Here is a 19464-nt window from a genome sequence, read left to right as displayed (position 1 = left end):
AAAAATATAAATACCACGAGTGGCAGCATATGAAGTAAAAGTAATGCCAATGTCAACAGCTATAATTGTTGACTCTATTCAGAAACTGTCTGTGATGACCTGGCATATTCCTCGTGTATTCTTCTGAGCACACAGAATGATGTCCTGCATGCAGAGTACTTCATCTCCAGCACAGTGTTGGCCTTTTTAATACTAAACAATTATGCATCCAGAGGTTCATGATATTCAATGTGGCATCTTCTCTTTCCTGTTTGTCACCAGTTTTCCTGCTCTATCAATTGGAAATTGTCCAAGCTGTTGCAGAGAACAATTTGTGTGTTTGTGTGTCTGTGTGTGTCTGCGTGTGCGTGTCTGTATCTGTGTATTGAAGGCTGGGGTCTTAGGTTTGCTATTACAAGGAGCAAGGATGAACCTTCAGTTTGCCAAAATCATGATGAATGCAGACATATCCTTACTTTCCACAGGACACCAAGTTATCCCCACCACACAACCAGACACACTAAAGCACAGGGATTTCACATCAGTTGTAATCTACTTGGTATCTTATCCCTCCTTTCAACATGGAAGCTTACTTCTGCATCTCAGGTTCTTCTTCCTTGGTGGTGCCTGAGATGGACAAATGGATAATTCTCAGAGAATTCAATGTCTGTGTGGATAGTAACAATTTCAGATTAGTTCAGGACTTCAGGACATCATAACATTCAGGAAATGCTTCCAAATAATTTACAAAAAATTACATAATTTATTTCATACATTTCACTAAAAAGGGGGTATCTGAAGCGCAAACCTAATACTCCAGTTTTCAGTAATGGATGTTGTGAGGGCTGATGGAAACAGAAAACTGATTTCCTTGACTTGAAGAAATAATTCCAGATAATGACACAACTGATTAGTGTATGTCAGGTTGGGTGATATGATACGATAAACTTTCCTTTAACCATTCATGTAGTATCTCCTACAGTATAATTGTACTGAATACTGATTGGAGGCAATCAGTACTGCTGCAGGACTAAGGCCCGCTTTCCTCCCTTCATCTGTGAAGCAATTTTAAATCCGCGTGTTAACAAAGGCAGATAATCTATGGGGAACAAAGTAGGAAAGCAGACCAGTAATGAAAATGATTGCTAGTTTTAGTGCCAGTTACTGGTCTTTATTTCAATGTGAAAAATGTGTGGATGATGCAATATTTGTGGACTGAGTTATACACATTCATCTGTGATGGGTATGAGTGAAAGCCAGGCTTGGATATCCAGATTAACTTTGGTGCCTCCCTGGGAATCAGTCACAAACAGTAGGTGGGCACAGCGGGCGTCTCTGTAAAGCACACGTAGCAAAGGACAGCGAACGTGTCCTAGCAGACTCCAATGTGCTGAGGATATAAAGAAGGAAATTATTGCATTAAAGAAAAACAACTGAGGAAATATGTCGACAACAAACTTACAGGCAAAGCAGAGTCTTCCTTTTTGAACCTCTGGTTTTTCGGCCATTCTTGGGTTTTTGGAAGGACTGTAATGGATTCTGAGAAAGAGACCTCATAGGAGAGCTCTTCTGTTACAGGTGGGCTGCCTTTATCTAGTCCGCAGTCTAGACAGCTATTAGCTGAAAATAAGGGAAATTGTATATGAATGTTGAATGTATACTTGCATTTAATACAGAGACATCAAAAAATTGAACCAAGATGATAAAAATCTTGAGAAAGTAATAAAGGAAGTGCTTCAAAGAAGAATTTCAATGTAAACCACAGCATGTTCCTGTTTTGTCTGGAGGAAATAACCTCTTAGAAATAAACTGCCTATTTTCATTTTAGATTATTTAACTTGTTGCTTTTCGTGAGAAAGATAGTCAAGCTGGAACTTCCTGTTTATCAGGAATTACCAAGTTTTTGCACTCTGTCCTTGTCTACCCAGGCCAGCAAACTGTGGTAGCACTTGTCTAATGAACAATTAAAAATAAAAGTTCCTGACAGAAAAACCCTGTTGACACAGTTTCTCAGGTCACTATTGACTTATTTACAATCATTAGACATTGTGCATGTATTTTATATGCTCACATACATATATTTCTCACAGTGGCTAGTTTAGGTGTGTAGCGCCGAAACAGGATGTGATGTACAATCTTTCAGTTTAAAAAATGCCGTATCTACTGGAATTTCTGGTAGATATTGCAAAATAACTTATTGCTCTACTCTAAAATATAGTCATCTCCTGAAATTAGTGGATGCCAGAGGAAAATTTTTGAAATCAGTAAAATCAAGTACAGAAACACCCTATTGTCATGGAGTCCAAAGCATGTTAACAAGCATAAGTTCCAGTGTTGCCAACTTTCGTGAGTGATCTGTCACATCTCAGGACAATTTTTAGGTTTCCCTTAAGGCCCAGCTCCTAGACTCACACATTTGGAACAGAATCACAATTTTCACTGGAAGTGAAATAAAATTTCAGCCCCCAGGACTGCAGAGAAGAATTTACTAACATGACCCAAGTGTATTCAAAAGCCATGGAAATCAGAAAGTGAATTAAAAAGAATTACATGTCTTATAAACATGTGCATGTCCCGTGATTTTTGAATCATTGTATTTACAGATACAGGGACTTCAAACATTTTTTGCAATGCCCTTCGATTTGCAAGTCTGGTATGAAAAAGCTAAGTGTGTTATTAAGTGGTTTATGGCTTCTGAACTGTGGCCTTATATGTTACCTAATGGCTAAGCCACTTAAGATATTTTCCATCTCACATTTCACCCTGGGACCTGGGACCACACACTGTACCCCCCTGGCCATTTGGTTCCCCATCTGTTCTAGTACAGCTGCTTGTGGAGCAGAGGTATCAGCAGAGCAGCTTTTGCAACCAAGGAAAATGTCTGTGGCACTATATCCAAAGATAAACATGTAAGGGACTAGTTTAGAAAGTTGGGCATTAATATCCCTTTAGTTAAACCCCGAACAATGGTGATGGGAAGACCTTTCAAAAGAGAAGATGGACATTTCTGTGGAAGGCTGCTGACAGTTATCCAGACAGTAAGTAGAGCAGAGCTATCATTTTTGTTAGTGCTGTCAGTCACTGTCTGGGCAAAGTGTTTAAGGGATGTCCAAAATAACACCATTAGTAGATGAAAATAATAGGGCAGAGCCCGGAAAACTTATACATTTCTAATATTACAGTTTCTGCAGTACTGGAGCAGAAAATTGAAGGAAATATGCATATTTCTTGTCATGATTTGCAACAAGAAAATACACTGCTGATACATTTTGGACAAATTCTGCGCAATATTGTTTACAGGTTACTTTTACATTACCAGCCTTGCAATGATCAGTATTTTTTAGACACTGATGTCTCAAGGGCAGCAATCTGTGTCTGTACAACACCGGTCTTGAACGGGAAACTTTGGTTCCTGCATGACAATAAGCTGACGGTGATTTTAAGGAAATATATGCACCATGGCCCCAACATGAAAGAGGGGGCTAACCTCTGAACCACAAAAGGATCTTTCTGTCTATCATTTTCCTAGGAGGAAGGGAACACTGGTTACATGTTGGCATACTCACAGCTAACTGATTTCCAAACTGCCTTCTGCCCAGGAAGCTGGATACCATTAGAAGGAACTGGTGACACTGGAACTGTCTCAAATGTGGGCTGATAGGCAAGGAAAAATGATCAGACTGCAGTGAAGGTAAACGTCTATGGACAGAAACTGCTACAGTTCAAGCAACAGCGTATCATTCTCAGCTTACACTTTTTTGCCAAGTTTAAACAACCTGTTGTAATTCACCAGAGTACATTTTTCATAGCCAAGGCTGAGCATTAATATTCCCCAGGCTGCACAGAATTGGATCATGTTGAGGTCAGTAATACTGCAGCTTGCTGTAGTTAATGAGTCCTGTCCTGTATAATGACGGAAATTAGCTAAGTAAATTGCTGTACATAATTGTACTAAGTGAAAGGTCCTCGTCAAATTGTAATCCATCCTGCTTTTAATCATTTTGGCCACAAATCTTTTTGAGGACTCTCAATATCCACTGTCCCAAACACCTGTCAGAAATCAGGCTATTCACTGTCTTTCTGGATTTGGGCACCAGCAAATTATTAATGGACGGATACCCTCCCATAGATTATATACTAACACCTTATCAGTGAACTGCAAGAACAGTGTTAGGGAAAAAACAACTTAATTTATTTTCACTCCAGAAATTATTCTGCACTGTGTGAAAGCGTGTGTGGCACAGCAGAGTAGGCGCTCAAAAGGCCAGGGGATGACTTTCAAGCACTGTCACCTTGTTTCAGCAGCAGAGTTTTGCCCTTGTTCTCAACAGTTTTGGGACTCATAAAGACAAATATGAGTGTTTGTCTGTACATGGAGCAGTAGCAGCTCATCTGCATGTTCTTGGGTTAAAAAAGAGAAAAGTCAGGGATTGTAAATATGCTATGAAGGGTACTCAGTGAAAATAACTACAGCGTCCCAAGCCATTCTTGTATTTTTTCTGCTATCCTTCCGGAGCCACCCCTTTCTCAAACCTGATGGCCCCCTATGCCCCTCACCCCATCCTGATGGAGCAGCTCCAGATTTTCAGCTGAACCAGCAGCTAAGGACCCCATGAGCCCCCAGTAGCAGCTCTTTAAATTGCTAAATCAGTTGTTTATCAACAAGCAGCAATGCCTCAGGGCAGAAATTTTGCCTTCCCCATTTGCAGCCAATGCACAGGAGCAACATTCAGGCTGCTAAAAAATGTCAGATGTTTAAAAGACAGGCAGCTCTTACAACTGGAAGCCTGAAATAATGTTGCAGTTGTTTTATTCAGTCTTATCCTCTGAGGTATTTGGGTAACAGTCAAATGCAACATGAATAAAATCTCTCCTGAGACAGTCCCTTCAACAGCCCACAAACTTGATAGCAAATGGGATTTGAGTCACGTGGTCTTCCTTTGCCAGAAGACTATAAGGACCATTGATTTTCTTAAAAGAAGAGCTGTAGGATGCTTTTATGACAAAATCCCTTAACATTTACACAAAAGGTTTTAGGAGATAAAAAAGCATTATGAATTTCAGGTGGGAGCATGGATGTGGAGGGGATGGTTATACTTGCCTGGGCAATTTGGGAAAATGAAACATAAAAGTAGTTTTTCTGCTGCTTAAGATCCAGATGGAGAAATTAATGGTAAATATTAGCAACTGGCTCATCTACTTTCACTGACCCCTTGAAGTATTCAGAATAGGTTTACATTGAGTCAAGCTTATTAAGGAAAAAAACAACCTTCCAGCCTTGTTACACAGGTGAAATCAATAGTGAAGTGGCTGTGGTAAGCAGGGTCTGTTAAGCACGGTGGAGCTGGCAGAGGGGACCTGACAGCACAACTCTTCTTCATACTCAGCAGTGCTCACAACAACCTGTGGGCTGCTCTAGCTTGTGGCAATTGAATAATGTGAACTGTGTGTAATATCAGGGATAGCTAAAAATGTCATATTCTTGGTCTCATTTCCTAGCCTCCACAGTGAGAGTGTATAAAGAGGCAAAACCTATGTATCTTTTATGAAAATCTCTTCCAAACAGGACCAATGCTCCCCCCTCCCCCTTTTTTTTAATCTTATGATAATATGATCAAAAGCAAGGGAAGACTGGGAATAAAACCATTTCAATGCTTGAATTTTAAAGATCCAGATTATTTCTCTAGCAAAAAAGATTAAAAAACTTTGAAAGCTCATGCTTTTAATGAATGTAAAAGGTCAATAGTCAAATTGTGTCCTTAACTAAATCGGGACAGCTTTATTCATTTGGCTGGGGCTCCAGCTTAGACAAGACTTCTCATATCCTGATTTCTGACTGAAAGTGATTCATTAGACAGTTCTCATTATCTGATACTGAAAATGAGCCCAGTATTTACTGTCTCAATGTACACAGGAATTTCCAATGGGAAGAGCAAACCAGAAGAGCAAGGAAAATGTGGAGATAAGGTAGGTAGATAGTTCTTTAGTAGTTACCATCATTGTAGATGGTGTAAAAACAAATCATTCGAGTATCAAAGTGACTAAATTCTACTGTCAGCCCTGCAAGTAAGGGAAATAAAGGGAAAAGAAGATAGCCTTGTAGTTCTAGTCAGGACACAAGTTGCCCATGGTTTGGATATATTAATATTTCCAAGCGCTGTCATCACAAATGCCTTTTCATGCACATAGCTCTGTGTTAGTGATTCTTCTTTAATTAGGACATGATTTTCTTATGCATTTCTCAAGTAAAAAGTTTCTAAAACTCTTGAGGAGTGGTAGCTGATCGCAATGTACAGGGTTGGGCTGTTAGCGAGCACAATGCTTCATTTCCTCCCTCCAATAACAAAATCAACTTTTCCCTCCATTTGTATTCTGCTGTTGATTTTTCTGGGCTTCAAGTACTAGCAGAGCCAATAGCTTCTGATGGAACCAGTGGGGTACCAGCTGTAAGGAAAACCAGGCCACTGTGGTTAATAAACCATCCAATTTAAATCTCAGTAGCGTGACTCTTTGTCGAACCGGCTGTGTGTAGGTCTGTCTGAAGCAGAGCAGAAGCACCTCAGCTGCAGCATGCTGTTCTGCCAAGGCGTCACTCCTGGATGAATGAGGTAGTGCAGGTGCTGCCTTTTGCCTGCAGGTATCATGGCACCTTTCCACAGTGGTCTTTTCGAGATAAAAAACCCCAACCACCACCAAACAAAAAAAGGAAATTGCAGCAAGGAGACTATGATATAATCGTCATCATGGAAACATCGTGGGATAACTCACAAGACTGGAGAGCTGCAATGGATGGCTACAAACTCTCCAGGAGGGATAGACAAGGAAGGAGAGATGATGGAGTAAGTCTGTATGTCAGGGAGCGTTGACTGCCTAGAGGTGAATAATGGTGGCAATAGGGCTGAGTGTTTATGGGCAAGAATCAGAGGCAGGACCAACAAGGCGGACATCCTGGTGGGAGTTTTTTGCAGACCACCCAACCAGGATGAAGAGATAGATGAAACATTCTACAAGCAACTGGGAGAGCTCTCCAGATCACTAGCCCTTGTCCTCATGGGGAGCTTCAACCTACTGGGTGTCTGCTGGAAATGCATTCAATGGACAAGAAACAGTCTAGGAGGTTCCTGGAGTATGTGGACAATCACTTCCTGAGACAGCTGGTCAGTGAACCCACCAGGGGAGATGCCCCACTGGACCTGCTGTTTACAAACAGGACTCGTGGGTGATGTGGTGGTCAGAGGACGTCTTGGACATAGTGATCTGAGATGATAGTTTTTGATTCTCAGAGAAGTAAAGGAGGGGGGTCAGCAGAATCACTACCTTGGACTTGCAGAGGCCAGCTTTGCACTATTTAAGAGCCTGACTGACAGAGACCCTTGGGAGATAGTTCTGAAGGGCCAAGGGGTCTATGAATTTATTCAAGAAGGTAGTCTTTAAGGCGCAGGAGCAAGCCATCCCCATATGCCAAAAGACGAGCCGGCAGGGGAGGAGAACGGCCTGGCTGAACAGAGCCTTGGCTGGAACTCAGGGAAAAAAGGAGAGTTTACCACCTTTGGAATAAGGTGTAGGTAACTCTGGAGGACTGTAAGGATGTCACGAGGTTAGACAGGGCGAAGATTAGAGATGAAAGCCCAGCAGGAACTCAGGTTGGCCACTGCCATAAAAGATAACAAAACATGGTTTTACAAATACATTAGAAACAAAAGGAGGGCCAAGGATAATCTTCATCCTTTATTGGACGCAGCACGGAACATTGCCACAAAGGGTGAGGAAAGGGCTGAGGTACTTAATTTCTTCTTTGCCTCAGTCTTTAACACTAAGACCAACTCCTCTCTGGCTGCTCAGCCCCTTGAGATGGAAGATGGGGACGAGGAGCAGAATGCAGTCCCCACAGCCCACGAGGAAACAGTTACTGACCTGCTGCTCCACTTAGACACACACAAGTCTATGGGGCCACATGGGATCCACCCCAGGGTACTGAGGGAACTGGCAGAAGAGCTCACCAAGCCACTCTCCATCATTTATCAACAGTCCTGGCTAACCGGGGAGGTCCCAGAAAACTGAAGGATAGCCAAGAGTGATGTTCATCTACAAGAAGGGCACGAAGGAGGATCCAGGAAAGCACAGGCCTGTCAGCCTGTCCTCGGTGCCAGGGAAGGTTATGGAGCAGGGCATCCTCTGTGCCATCATGCAGCACATGCAGGACATCCTGGGGATCAGGCCCAGCCAGCATGGGGTTATGAGAGGCAGGTCCTGCCTGGCTAACCTGATCTTGTTCTCCGACAAGATGACCCACCTAGTGGATGAGGGAAAGGCTGTGGATGTGTCTACCTGGACCTTAGTAAAGCCTCTGACACCATCTCCCACAGCATCCTCCTGGGAAAACTGCTTGCTCATGCCTTGAACGGGTGTACTCTTTTCTGGGTAAATGCTAGATGGACAGCTGAGCCCAAAGAGTGGTGGTGAATGAAGTTTCATCTAGCCGTTAGCTGGTCACAAGTGGTGTTCCCCAGGGCTCAATATTGGGGACAGTTCTGTTTAATATCTTTATCAATGATCTGGATGAGAGGTCAAGAGCAATCTCAGTAAGTTTGCAGGTGACACCAAGATTAGGGGGAGTGTTGATCTGCCGGAGGGCAGGCAGGCTCTGCAGAGGGACCTGGTCAGGCTGGACCGATGGGCCGAGGCCAGTTGTATGAGGTGCAGCCAGGCCCAGTGCCGGGCCCTGCCCTTGGGTCACACCAGCCCCACGCAGCGCTACAGGCTGGGGCAGAGCGGCTGGGAAGTGCCTGGTGGGAAAGGGCCTGGGGGTGCTGGTCAACGGCCAGCTGGACATGAGCCAGCAGTGTGCCCAGGGGCCCAAGAAGGCCAACAGCATCCTGGCTTGTATCAGAAATAGTGTGGCCAGCAGGACAAGGGAAGTGACTGTCCCCCTGTACTGGGGCACTGGTGAGGCCGCACCTTGAACACAGTGTGCAGTTTTGGGCCCCTCACTATAAGAAAGACACAGAGATGCTGGAGTATGTCCAGAGAAGGGCAACGGGGCTAGTGAAGGGTGTGGAGCACAAGTCTTATGAGTAGCAGCTGAAGGAAATGGGGTTGTTTAGTCTGGAGAGGAGGAGACTTGGGGGGGACCTTATTGTTCTCTACAACTACTTGAAAGGAGGATGTAGGCAGGTGGGGGTCAGTCTCTTCTCCCAGATAGCAAGAGACAGAACAAGAGGGAGTGGCCTGCAGTTATGCCAGGGGAGGTTTAGATTGGATATTAGGAAAAATTTCTGCACTGAAAGGGTTGTCAAGCTTTGGAACAGGCTGCCCAGGGAAGCAGCGGAATCACCATCCCTGGAAGTGTTTAAAAAACACACAGCTGCAGTGCTGAGGGACATGGTTTTGTGGTGGACTTGGCAGTCCTGGGTTAACAGTTGGACTTGATGATCTCAAAGGTCTTTTCTAACCTAAATGATTCTATGAAATATGGCTTAATTTCATTTCAGTCCACTTGTGTGGTTGAAGGAACAATCCTGCCTTAAGGGGATGGATCTCAAGGCAGGATGAAGAAAAAGCACCCTTTCTCTGTGTTGACCCATAAAGACAGACACCAGGAAGTAATAACAAAAAATCTAGCAGGCAGGCTTTTTTTTGTTGTTGGGTTTTTGTTTGTGGGTGGTGGTTTGTTTTTTTTTTGTTTGTTTGTTTTTAGGGTGTTTTCCCCAGAACAGAAAGAAGAAAATAGAGCAAATCTGTGCTTCCTTTCCCTTTTTCCCCACTCTGGATGACAACTATTTATGCCCCTTCAGTGGTTCCCTAAATCTCATCTCAGGTGACCCTAGTGAGCTAATCACCTTTTCTCTCATCATTAGCCAGAGAAGAGACTCATCCATCCTGTGACCCACCCCTCCAGGCTCCTGCCATGCTTGGGTGGGGAAGAAGGTGTAAATCCATTCTCCTAATGGGGAGGATTACAGAGTTATGTAAAACAATTAGAGCTGTTTTGCTATGTGCAACATGTTTAGTTCTTCCCTTCCCAACTGAAAAGGAGCATAGGAAAGAAAAACTCCTGCACGTCATTTCAAGGAGTCTTTACCAGCCTCTTTTCAGCAGCTGTGCTGACAAGATTTATCCCTCCCAGTCCCCTGTTGCTCTTCTTTTTGGCTGGGTTGTTTTTAATGTGGATCACTTTCTCAAACTCATTCATTACAAAGATTCACTGGCAGCTGTAGAGTCATGCCCAAAGAGGCAGCAGAGCATGAGGGACTGCTTCAGCTGATACCTCTTACAAAGGACTGCTAGGGAAACCCTCAGGCCAGGGCACAAGACCCCCTGCAGTGTGTTTATCCCTGAGGAGCTGATTAATTAGGACAAAGTTTCTAAATCCCATAATAAGCAGCAGAGATAGGAGCAATGGTCAATGGGAATGCCAAAAGGGTGTTGGGAACCTTGCAGGCCTTTAGAAATACAATCTATTCTTTGGTCCATTGGAGGGAGGTGATGGTGCGCTCTGCTGCTGTATTTGGGTATCTGTGTTTAACATGTAGGTAAGCATCCTGCAGAACTGCACATTTTTTTGTGGGAAGAAGAATTAGTATTCAGTCTTATTTCCCAGACTTTCACAATGCAGAACTACTAAGTGTGTTGAATTTCAGAGCAGGTAAAACTGATTTGAAGGGCAATGGCTCTGAAGCTCCTGATTCCTTTAGCAAGTGAGAAACTGAGATGAAAAATAAGCAGGTCAAAACCAGATCAATAATGTGCTCATCCAACAAAATGGGTACAACATTTATTTGGCTGATTGAAATTTATTAGGAGATTTTAGCTTTATTATGGTTTAAAAAAAGTTTAAATACCTTAAGGTTTGCAAACACTTGAATCAGGAGAATTGTGCTAATCTAATAAGAAGTGACATCAGCTTTTTAATGTTCATGCAAACATGCACAATGATTTCTCATGCAAGGATCTCTGCCCCCAGGAAACTACTGAATGCTTCTGGATATATTTGTGGGATATGTGCAAGAAGTTCAAAAGAGGCCAGATACTTAAACTGGAGACAAGCAAGTTAACTCCCAAACCACTACATCTTTGTAATTTTAATATAACTATGCAGCCACGATCTTGTTTCCTAGTTTTAAGTTTTAAATTTATCCAGGACACCAAGGCTTGAAGAGAAGGCAGGACAAATAGAAAAGGACAAAGCAATTGCATAATGAAAAAGAGCTTCTTGGAGTTTTATAATGGCAAGAACTTTAATATTAATTGCAAAGATGAGCTTGTGAGCTTATTGGTGACTCCTATTTAAGATACCATGAATGACATATGTGAAGTCATGCATGTTGCTTTGAGCATTGGACTGAACTCACACACTTGACTGCATTCACCAGTCAAAACACGTAAGGATAGGAACTGGTGCATTAATGGAAAAGTGGATGAAACCAGCAGATGTAATGCTGTTTTCTGAAGCCATGAAGTGAATGAACAGTTACTAGATTCTCATTTGCTTCAAAGTGAAATGTAGCTGCCAGTGTACCAGTTGCAATCATGCTGGCAGGTGTTTAATTGCTTATGCATATTTGAACCCCAGTTGCTTCATTACAGAAGTTTTACTTCACCACTGAGACTGCTGAGTAAATAGCAAGTGTCCCCAGAAGCCAGCAAAAATTTGAATAGCTGCCAAGAGTAACTCACCAGTTTCCAAAAAATAAAGGAGTAAATGTTAGTCTTGATAGGAGATTGCAGGAGAAAGGCTGGCAACAGATACAACATTATGTTACAGGTTAGTTGCAAAAGTGTACACGATCTATTTCATATGGTTTCTTCCTTACCTCTCAAAATGTAATAAATACAGCATCAAAAGTCTGGACTTAATGTCAGGAACTGCTACTGTCTGTCTGTACATTGTCAGCAGAAAAGGGTTCCTGTCTGGTAGAAGCTTTGACAACCTACTTGTGAAATGCATGAAAATTAAGCTCAAAAGCATTCCCTAGGATGTATTAGCTACTTACAGAAGACTCATTGGTGCCAAAGATGTCTCGCACATCCCGGACTGTGTGCTTGTTCTTCTTCCTTAGGGTCTGAGTGTAGGTGTTGTACCTCTTCTGTACGGCGGCAGCTTGAGTTCGGGTCAGAGTGGACAGCAGGGCTTGGCCATCCTCCTCCTCAGCTCCCGAGATCAATGTAGATAAACCTACATCTTGCAGCCATTCTGCCTCCAGCTCCCCTTCTGTGGAGGAAGAGAATGTTACCAGGCCTGTCAAGGGAGGGAGAAGGGACCGAAGGAAGGGAGGTAGCATGATGGACCACTGCCTTAGCCTTTACCTTGGGAAGCCTCTACTTCCAATCTTAAGCCACAACTGTAAGTTAATTTAGTTTTGTCAACATAATGTTAACTTTTGGTTTGGCGGTGTCTTCACAGGTGGGGCTTAGAAGAACTGAAGAGACATTTTTAACCTGTGCATCAACATACTTGTGTGAAGAAGGCAGTAGAATAACTAGCCTGACACAGCAAGGTAGCTAAAAACTAATGCCTCATTCAAGAGCATAAATCCCCTCAGTTACCATTTTTACCATGTTCTACCATATGAGGCTATTTCGCAGGTGGAAATTTAATTGGTATTCCAATTAGAGTAAGCAAAAATGCTGAAGCAGTGTATGCAACACAATAATGTATTTGCACACTAAGGATGAGATCTGAGATGCCAGAGAGTCAGCCGGTAATCAGACACCTAGTGTAGATGCCACACTGAGAGAAGTGTGATGTCCACCTAGTCCAATTGCCTGTTTTGAAAAGATGATTAAGAGCTAGAGCTGTTCACTAAAGAGCAAGGGTCAGGTAGGGGTAGGTATCAGAGCGTTCAGGTAGAGGTGGAAGATGAAGAAATAGCTATCCTTGCATGCTAGGTACATCCTGATTTCTGATAATTAAAGATTGGCTAGCACCCTGCATACTAGCATTTCTTGATATCTTGATTAGTGACTAATTTCTTCTTAAATCCTATTCAATACCTGTTTCTCAACTGGTTCAACAGCACAGCTGGCTCCATAGAAAGATTACACACTGTGTGAAAAAGCATTTTTGTTCCTGGATGTACCTGATATGTGGGAAGATTACGGCATCTTCTCAGAGAGCCACACCTGCAGCACCCCCACCCCCCACCCCCCCACCCCCAAATCTTGCCATGCAAAGCCAATGGAGGGTTTCATCTTGCTGCCTGTTACATTAAATCAATATCCCCTGTCACTGTAAAACAAGGAGAAGCTCCCAAACTACCTTCTCCAAATTATTTAGCAATTTTAAATTTTGCCATCATTGATTTTTTATTTGTCTGCTTTTTAAAGCAAGCAGCCACAGTTTTTTAAAGTCTCTCTTCACACAGGAGATTTTGAGGTCCTTCATTTTAGTTCTGTGAACAACCCTAGCTCAGCAATATGCTGCTTGAGACAAGACAATAATTGCATTCCAGCTTTGGCTGAAGAAGAGATATTACACATAAACATGTCAAACAGGAAATGGATTAATGTGCAGCATGTTCTGTAAAACAACTAGTCAATGCACTTATTGTTCCTGTCCCAGCACTGGTCTTAATGGCAGGTTGGTATTTCCACTCTCCCGTTATTGCCTTTTCTTGACATCAGAATGCAGGCAGATTGATAGATACCAGTTTGTTGCACTTTGGCAGTTAGATACACAAAAATGAAAATTACAGGACTGGGCTGTAGGGACAAGTGAAAGCTTCCTACACATGTGCCATCACTGACTTCATTGTTAACTGCCTTGTCTCTTTACAAAGCTCTACTAAAATATCTGCTTCTAAACCCCTTGCTCTGCTAGGCAAGGGTGCGACCAGCCCTGTATCCCATGAAACAGCTTGTCTCTACTCTGATCCTTTCTGTATCCACCGATAGGATGACAGGCTTTTCTTTTCCCTTCTTTGTAAGGTTTGAACCAACAGTTCTTCTGCCTTCCTCAGTCTTCTTTCTAACAAGGTATTTTTTCATTTCCATGTGTTGCTGTTCTAGCCACATCCATTCATGTTTCAGTTTCCTAATTATATTAATTTTGGCTTTTGTCCTCCTGACACATTCTTTCCAAGAATTCAGTTTTTAATCAAACTTGGCTTCCATGATGCTATGAACAATAATAAAACAGACATGAAATTCTGCCTGCTTACCAGCCACCCCTGTGACTTGTTTTCTCTGGCTTTTGCCCTTTTCCTGTTCCAACCACTCACAAACAATAGACTAAGAAATAACGACAACAACCAGAGGAGCAAAACTATTACAGAGAAGGAATTTCTGCATTAGAAAAACCTCAAAATTTTATGACGCATAGGTTTAAATGAGGACTAAAAGAAAAACATATTGTTTTACAAAACAATATTTTTGTAGTGGTAGGTACATCTACAGCAGGGTCTTGATACTGTGTTTGATTCTGCTCCACCAGAAGACAAACAGATAATTGAGAGGGTTCTCTTTTTCTCATAGAGATTGCTAGCCAAGAGGTGTGCCTTTCTTTGAATTTCAGATATAGCCTCAAATAACTCAAAGCATCCCAGCCTTGTAACACCAAATTTTAAAGCAGTTCTGCACATCACTCCCATCTTAAATACCCCATGACTTCCTCTTCCCTTACACTTTCATCCCTTTTATCACTTGTTACAATCTTCTGTTCTTTCTTGACTGTAGTTATTAACATCAACAGAGTAAGTGTGTTAATGTCTTCTCCTTGCACACATGGTCTGGGAAAAAAAAACATCATGTGGTTTTGACAGTAGCAGTGGTGCCTGGCTGCTATCACCTTTTGGCTTCCTTCTTAAGGATTCTGCATCTCTTCCTCTCAAAGACATCTCAAAAGGGTTATGAATATCTGTTTTTATTTTGCCCTGAGGACTTCCACATCGATTTTCAATGTTTTGATTCTTGGCAAGGAGTATTACCAAGGAGCTGAATAGAAGTTACCATTATTTCCAAGATTTATAATTCCAGACTGAATATATTCCTGAATTTATTAACTAGGACAAGCACTGCTTGGTTGTGTATGGGTATATGCAATATATGTGTGTTTAAAACAATAGTATGAAGGTAAATGAAGTGTGGAGATGTATTGCATTTCACCTTGCAGTTTCATTTTTAATTCAGGACAGAGGGGGAAAAAATCGATGCAATGTAATGAGGTGTAATTGGACAAAGAATAACATGGGACTGCAGCTCAGCAGTGATGAAACTGAAAAAAGTTTCCTAGAACATGGAAGATGGGCTCCTGTATTGCCTTGTCCTACTAACTTACCCAGCTTGGTAACTCACAGGTATATGACATTCCCCTGATCGCGCAGACAACTCAAGGACACCCAATTCAGGCTGACAATTGCATGAAGGAGATGTCAAGGGTTTCACAATCTCTTTCTGGGGTCTACAAGCTAGGGAGTATGATCAGATGTATTTTCCCAATAAGGTCAAACTGATTGAGGCAGACTGTTTTTCTGCCTTCCCATAACAATAAACACAAAGTTTCAATGTTACAACTCAATCTATTTTTATTTGAGACCACAGGCCAGCACAAAGAAGTGCAGTTTGGATTTAAGCTGTCAGACTATAACCCTCAGAGTGGACTGAGACTTCTGGTGAATGGAGGTCGTCTCCTTTTGCTTCCAGGAGAGCCCTACTGGGAACTAGTGAGTGGGAGGTGTTCCCCATGGAAATGGTACATGCTTGGAACTAGATATCTCTGTGTGGGGTATTTATTGGGAATGATTACGTATTTGGTTGCTTAAGAAAGTAGCACTTTTTTCTCCTTTCCCTCCTTTTTCCTGGTAGCAGAATTAATAATATCTCATTGCACGTCAAGGTAAGAAAAATACACCGTCACTCATGTTAATAATTGTACGGAAAGAACACACCATTGTTTCAAAATCTATCCCTAGATCAGTAGTTACCAGACTAGTGGTCATGATCCACAAAAGAGTTGCAGCAGTTATCAGTGGGTCGTGACCTCAAATTCGGTTTCATCCTATAGCAACACCTGGTATTTCATGTTGCACAATATAATGTATTTGTAAGAGGGGTCATAACTGGAAAAAATGAGAAGTACTGTTCTAGATGTTATCATCTAACACAAAGGTGCATTACAACAAGCTAGTGCAGACTACTGCATGTTTTTCCAAGTACATTACAAAAAAGGACAGGGGAAAACATTAAGGTAACAGAATGAGGTAGTAATACCTTCAGCATGATTTGTATAAGTGATGAACGAATTTTAACAAGCAGGGAGTCTGAATGATGTAGGCATCCACATATTCAGATCTGTCTCTAATGACTCCTTGAATTACATCTAAATTGGGCAATCTCAGAGAAAGAGGCAGTTATCAAATTTCTGGTAGTACCAAATGATATCTAACTAAAAACTGCTTCGAGACTTTCATAACTTTTGCGATATATCCTACTAAAAGCCAGAAAACTGATAATTCCAATCTACCAAATGAACTTTTTTTGTCCTTTTATATGTTTTTGTTTAGTTTATTTATTGCTGGAGGCAAAGTTTTCATTTAGTGCCTCTCTTTTCTGAATTACATAATATGTGTTCTCCTGAATGAAATCAATGCAAAACACTTCACTTCAGAAGTAAATTAACTGCAGCAGTGCATAAACCAAATTATTGTGTCTTTCCAATGACATCTCGTACACTGGCTGTGATGTTCAGGAAGTGGAGCTACAATGATCATAGACCCAGCCTAGCACTTTTGCTCATACTTGGTGGTAGCATGAAGATGGGAGATCAGGGCATGACTAAACAGGTGAGGCAAAGCCAAGGTGTGAGGAAGGAGAGGTATTTGTGCACTCACCATCAGCAGGTTTGAACTCCAAGAGCGTTGCTTCTTCAGATCCATCTTCACTGCTCTCCTTGATGCTTTCCACTTCGCACCAGAAGTCCTCCATGGAGGTGCTGTCCATGGAGGCCTGTGAGCTGGAGCGACTGAATGGAGGAGGAGGTGCTGACTCATTGGAAAGCATCCTGTTAATTCTTCGACAACGAGGGAGAGACTTTCTGAAAAGAGATAGCAATGAAAATAAAAATATCTTTCTCTCATGTTAACTTGTACCCTGCAAACAGAGCACACAACTAGGGCTTCACCGGTGACTGTACCATGGAGCAGGGAACAAGATGTTGGAGGCAAAGTTCTGGCAATCTTCATGGTATCTGTTGCTCAAAACAGTTATGGCTGGAAATCTGTTTTGCATCTAATAATCTCTCCCTTTAATGTCCTTTAGTGGTTTATGCCCTAAAGGGGGACCTAGGGGATGTAATTTCTATTTCTAACACTGATATCTGTCTAATGAAACATTGGAAAAGTACTTTAGCTTCTTTGTGCCTCAGTTTCTCTTTCCATCCCTTCCTGTTTTGCTTACTGGCTGAAATGCTTCAGTGCAGACTTTGGGGAAAAATAATCAGACTTGAGAACCCTGGAATACTTTACAAACTCATCTTGGCTTCAGAGAAGAATTAAAACGTTAATTCAGAAGAATAATGACCTCTTATTTGATAATCCTTTTAAAAAAAATCAATTTTCTTAAATTAAACTAAAATAAAAGAAATAGTAACAAAAGTTGTCTTTGAAATGAAATAGTATGTTTTAGGCCAAACAGAAGGTTTTGATCACACAGGTTCCAAAAAAAATTATGATTCACTAAAAATCAAATTTCAAGTTAACGATTCAATACAGTGATGGAATCAAAACAAAGAATTTTGTTCTTTCCTCCTTTGTTCTTGTTTTTTCCCACTGTAAATCCTTGCAGCTGAAGACAGTTATACAAGTCCATTCAAAATCTTATAAAACACCCACCACAAAAGTCTTGTCTGACTTTGCTCTTTCACATTATTATGGCTGCAATATTGTAAGCAGCTTTTTAAGTGTAATTACAGTAGTTACAGTAAACAGTAATAATAACTACAACAATATTTGTACAAAGGAGTTAGGACATACCATAATTTTTGCAGAGAACTAGACACAGGAATTAATGGAAAATTCTGTCATAAGGTCTTCTGGCCTTCACTTATCTGAATTAATTCAAATGCAGTTTCCCTTTCTCTTCCTTTTCTTTATGGCATCATCCTGCCAACAGGCCTTTGTTTAAAACCACAGGCATCACTTTTACTCCACTAAAAAAAGAAAGATATTTCCTTTTCAGTATTTCCCTCCTTGTCAAAGTTTTTGGAATGGCTGTATAAGCAATATATTATTTAATAAAGCTGACTGGGCATGCTTCTCCCCCTTTGTGCGGCTGCCTCTGCTGCATCCTCCCTCACCAGCAAAGGGCTGGCTGCTTCCTCGGGGCTCCTGGAGCCTCCTCGGGGCTCCTGGAGCCTCCTCACTTTGGCTGGGTGGTCCCAGGCCATTCCTTCTGGATCAGTTCTGAGCCCCAGGCTGGGGAGCTGTGGTGTAAACAATGGAGCACAATCAATCCAGCGGTGGACATTATCAGTGCTTTAAAAAGGCAAAGCTCAGGCCTTTGCCTCTCTTTTGAACACAGGGAGGTGTAATACCAAGGATTCAGCTGCCAAACCTGCCCAGCTGCTAGGGAGCAAAGTTTTTGGATGGGTGACAGTATTTCAGCAGAAGATAATGTACTCTGATGCTGTGGAGACGTCCTCTGGGAAAAGAAGTGCTATCTTCAGTGTTTTTATCCTTTTTTTCCTCATAAACAGCAAACGATTGTTTGTTTTTAAACAAAGCACTGAAACTGTTATTGTTTTAATTAGAAGAAGCCACAGTCACCAAATCTGAGAAGAATTTGTGACACAAGTGTGGTTAAAGCTATTTGAGTGCTTTCCATGCAGCTCTCCCTCTGGGGATATGCGAGTGTCTTAGTTGGCTTTTGTTTGCAAAACTTCAGATGACTGGGGTAATGATAAAGCGTAATTACTGGAATTATGTACCTGCATCTGGAATGATCTTCCCTGCATCAGCAAGGGGAAGAAAACAAAAAAATCATGTCTCACAGGACTTAAATGCCATGAGTTGATACTGTACCGAGCATCCTCAAGCAGAGGTTTTAACCATTGGAAGCAAAACCCTTGAGAAGTAACCAGACAAACCTCATCTCCTCAGCTGGGAGCTGCTGGGGACAGGGGAAACAGTTCCCACCAGCCAGTTGCTTACTGCTGTGAAAAACTACGTGCTTTTGTGTTCACTATCACCTTTTAAACAAATAAGGAAAAAGGCAAAACTTCCTGGCACTCTAACGGGGTCTGGGGCCCCTTTTCACTGGGCACTGTACAAGCAGAGTGAGACGCTGGTGTCAGGCATGCAGCCTGTCTCTCACCAGCCTCTCCTTTAGCTTGGGGCTCTGCCCGAGACCCCCACGCTGCCTACCGTTGCGTTGAGCAATTCATATTCCTGTTTAGTATAGCCCTTTCTGAAAAATAAGTCCCTGCATCTGCTGTATGGTACAGCCCGGAGCTTCCACACCAGCAAATGTAGGAAGGAATGCTTTTGCTGGTCT

At 42.0% G+C, this 19464-nt stretch overlaps 1 protein-coding gene across 2 annotated transcripts in view; it reads right to left on the bottom strand.

Moving 5' to 3' along the window:
• The window catches only part of ARHGAP28 (Rho GTPase activating protein 28), an 80238-nt gene that overhangs the window by 21735 nt on the left and 39039 nt on the right, over positions 1–19464 (bottom strand). For both annotated transcript variants that reach the window (XM_037381000.1, XM_037381001.1), the window contains exons 2-5: positions 16806–17008; positions 11973–12190; positions 3546–3633; positions 1442–1599 (exon numbers count right to left, since the gene is read on the bottom strand). In XM_037381000.1, coding sequence (XP_037236897.1) covers positions 1442–1599; positions 3546–3633; positions 11973–12190; positions 16806–17008 — 667 coding nt within the window. The remainder of the gene's footprint in view (positions 1–1441; positions 1600–3545; positions 3634–11972; positions 12191–16805; positions 17009–19464) is intronic.

Source organism: Falco rusticolus, chromosome 3, assembly GCF_015220075.1.
Source record: "Falco rusticolus isolate bFalRus1 chromosome 3, bFalRus1.pri, whole genome shotgun sequence".
NCBI classification, from domain to species: domain Eukaryota; kingdom Metazoa; phylum Chordata; class Aves; order Falconiformes; family Falconidae; genus Falco; species Falco rusticolus.
This window is presented reverse-complemented; position numbering and strand designations above follow the sequence as displayed.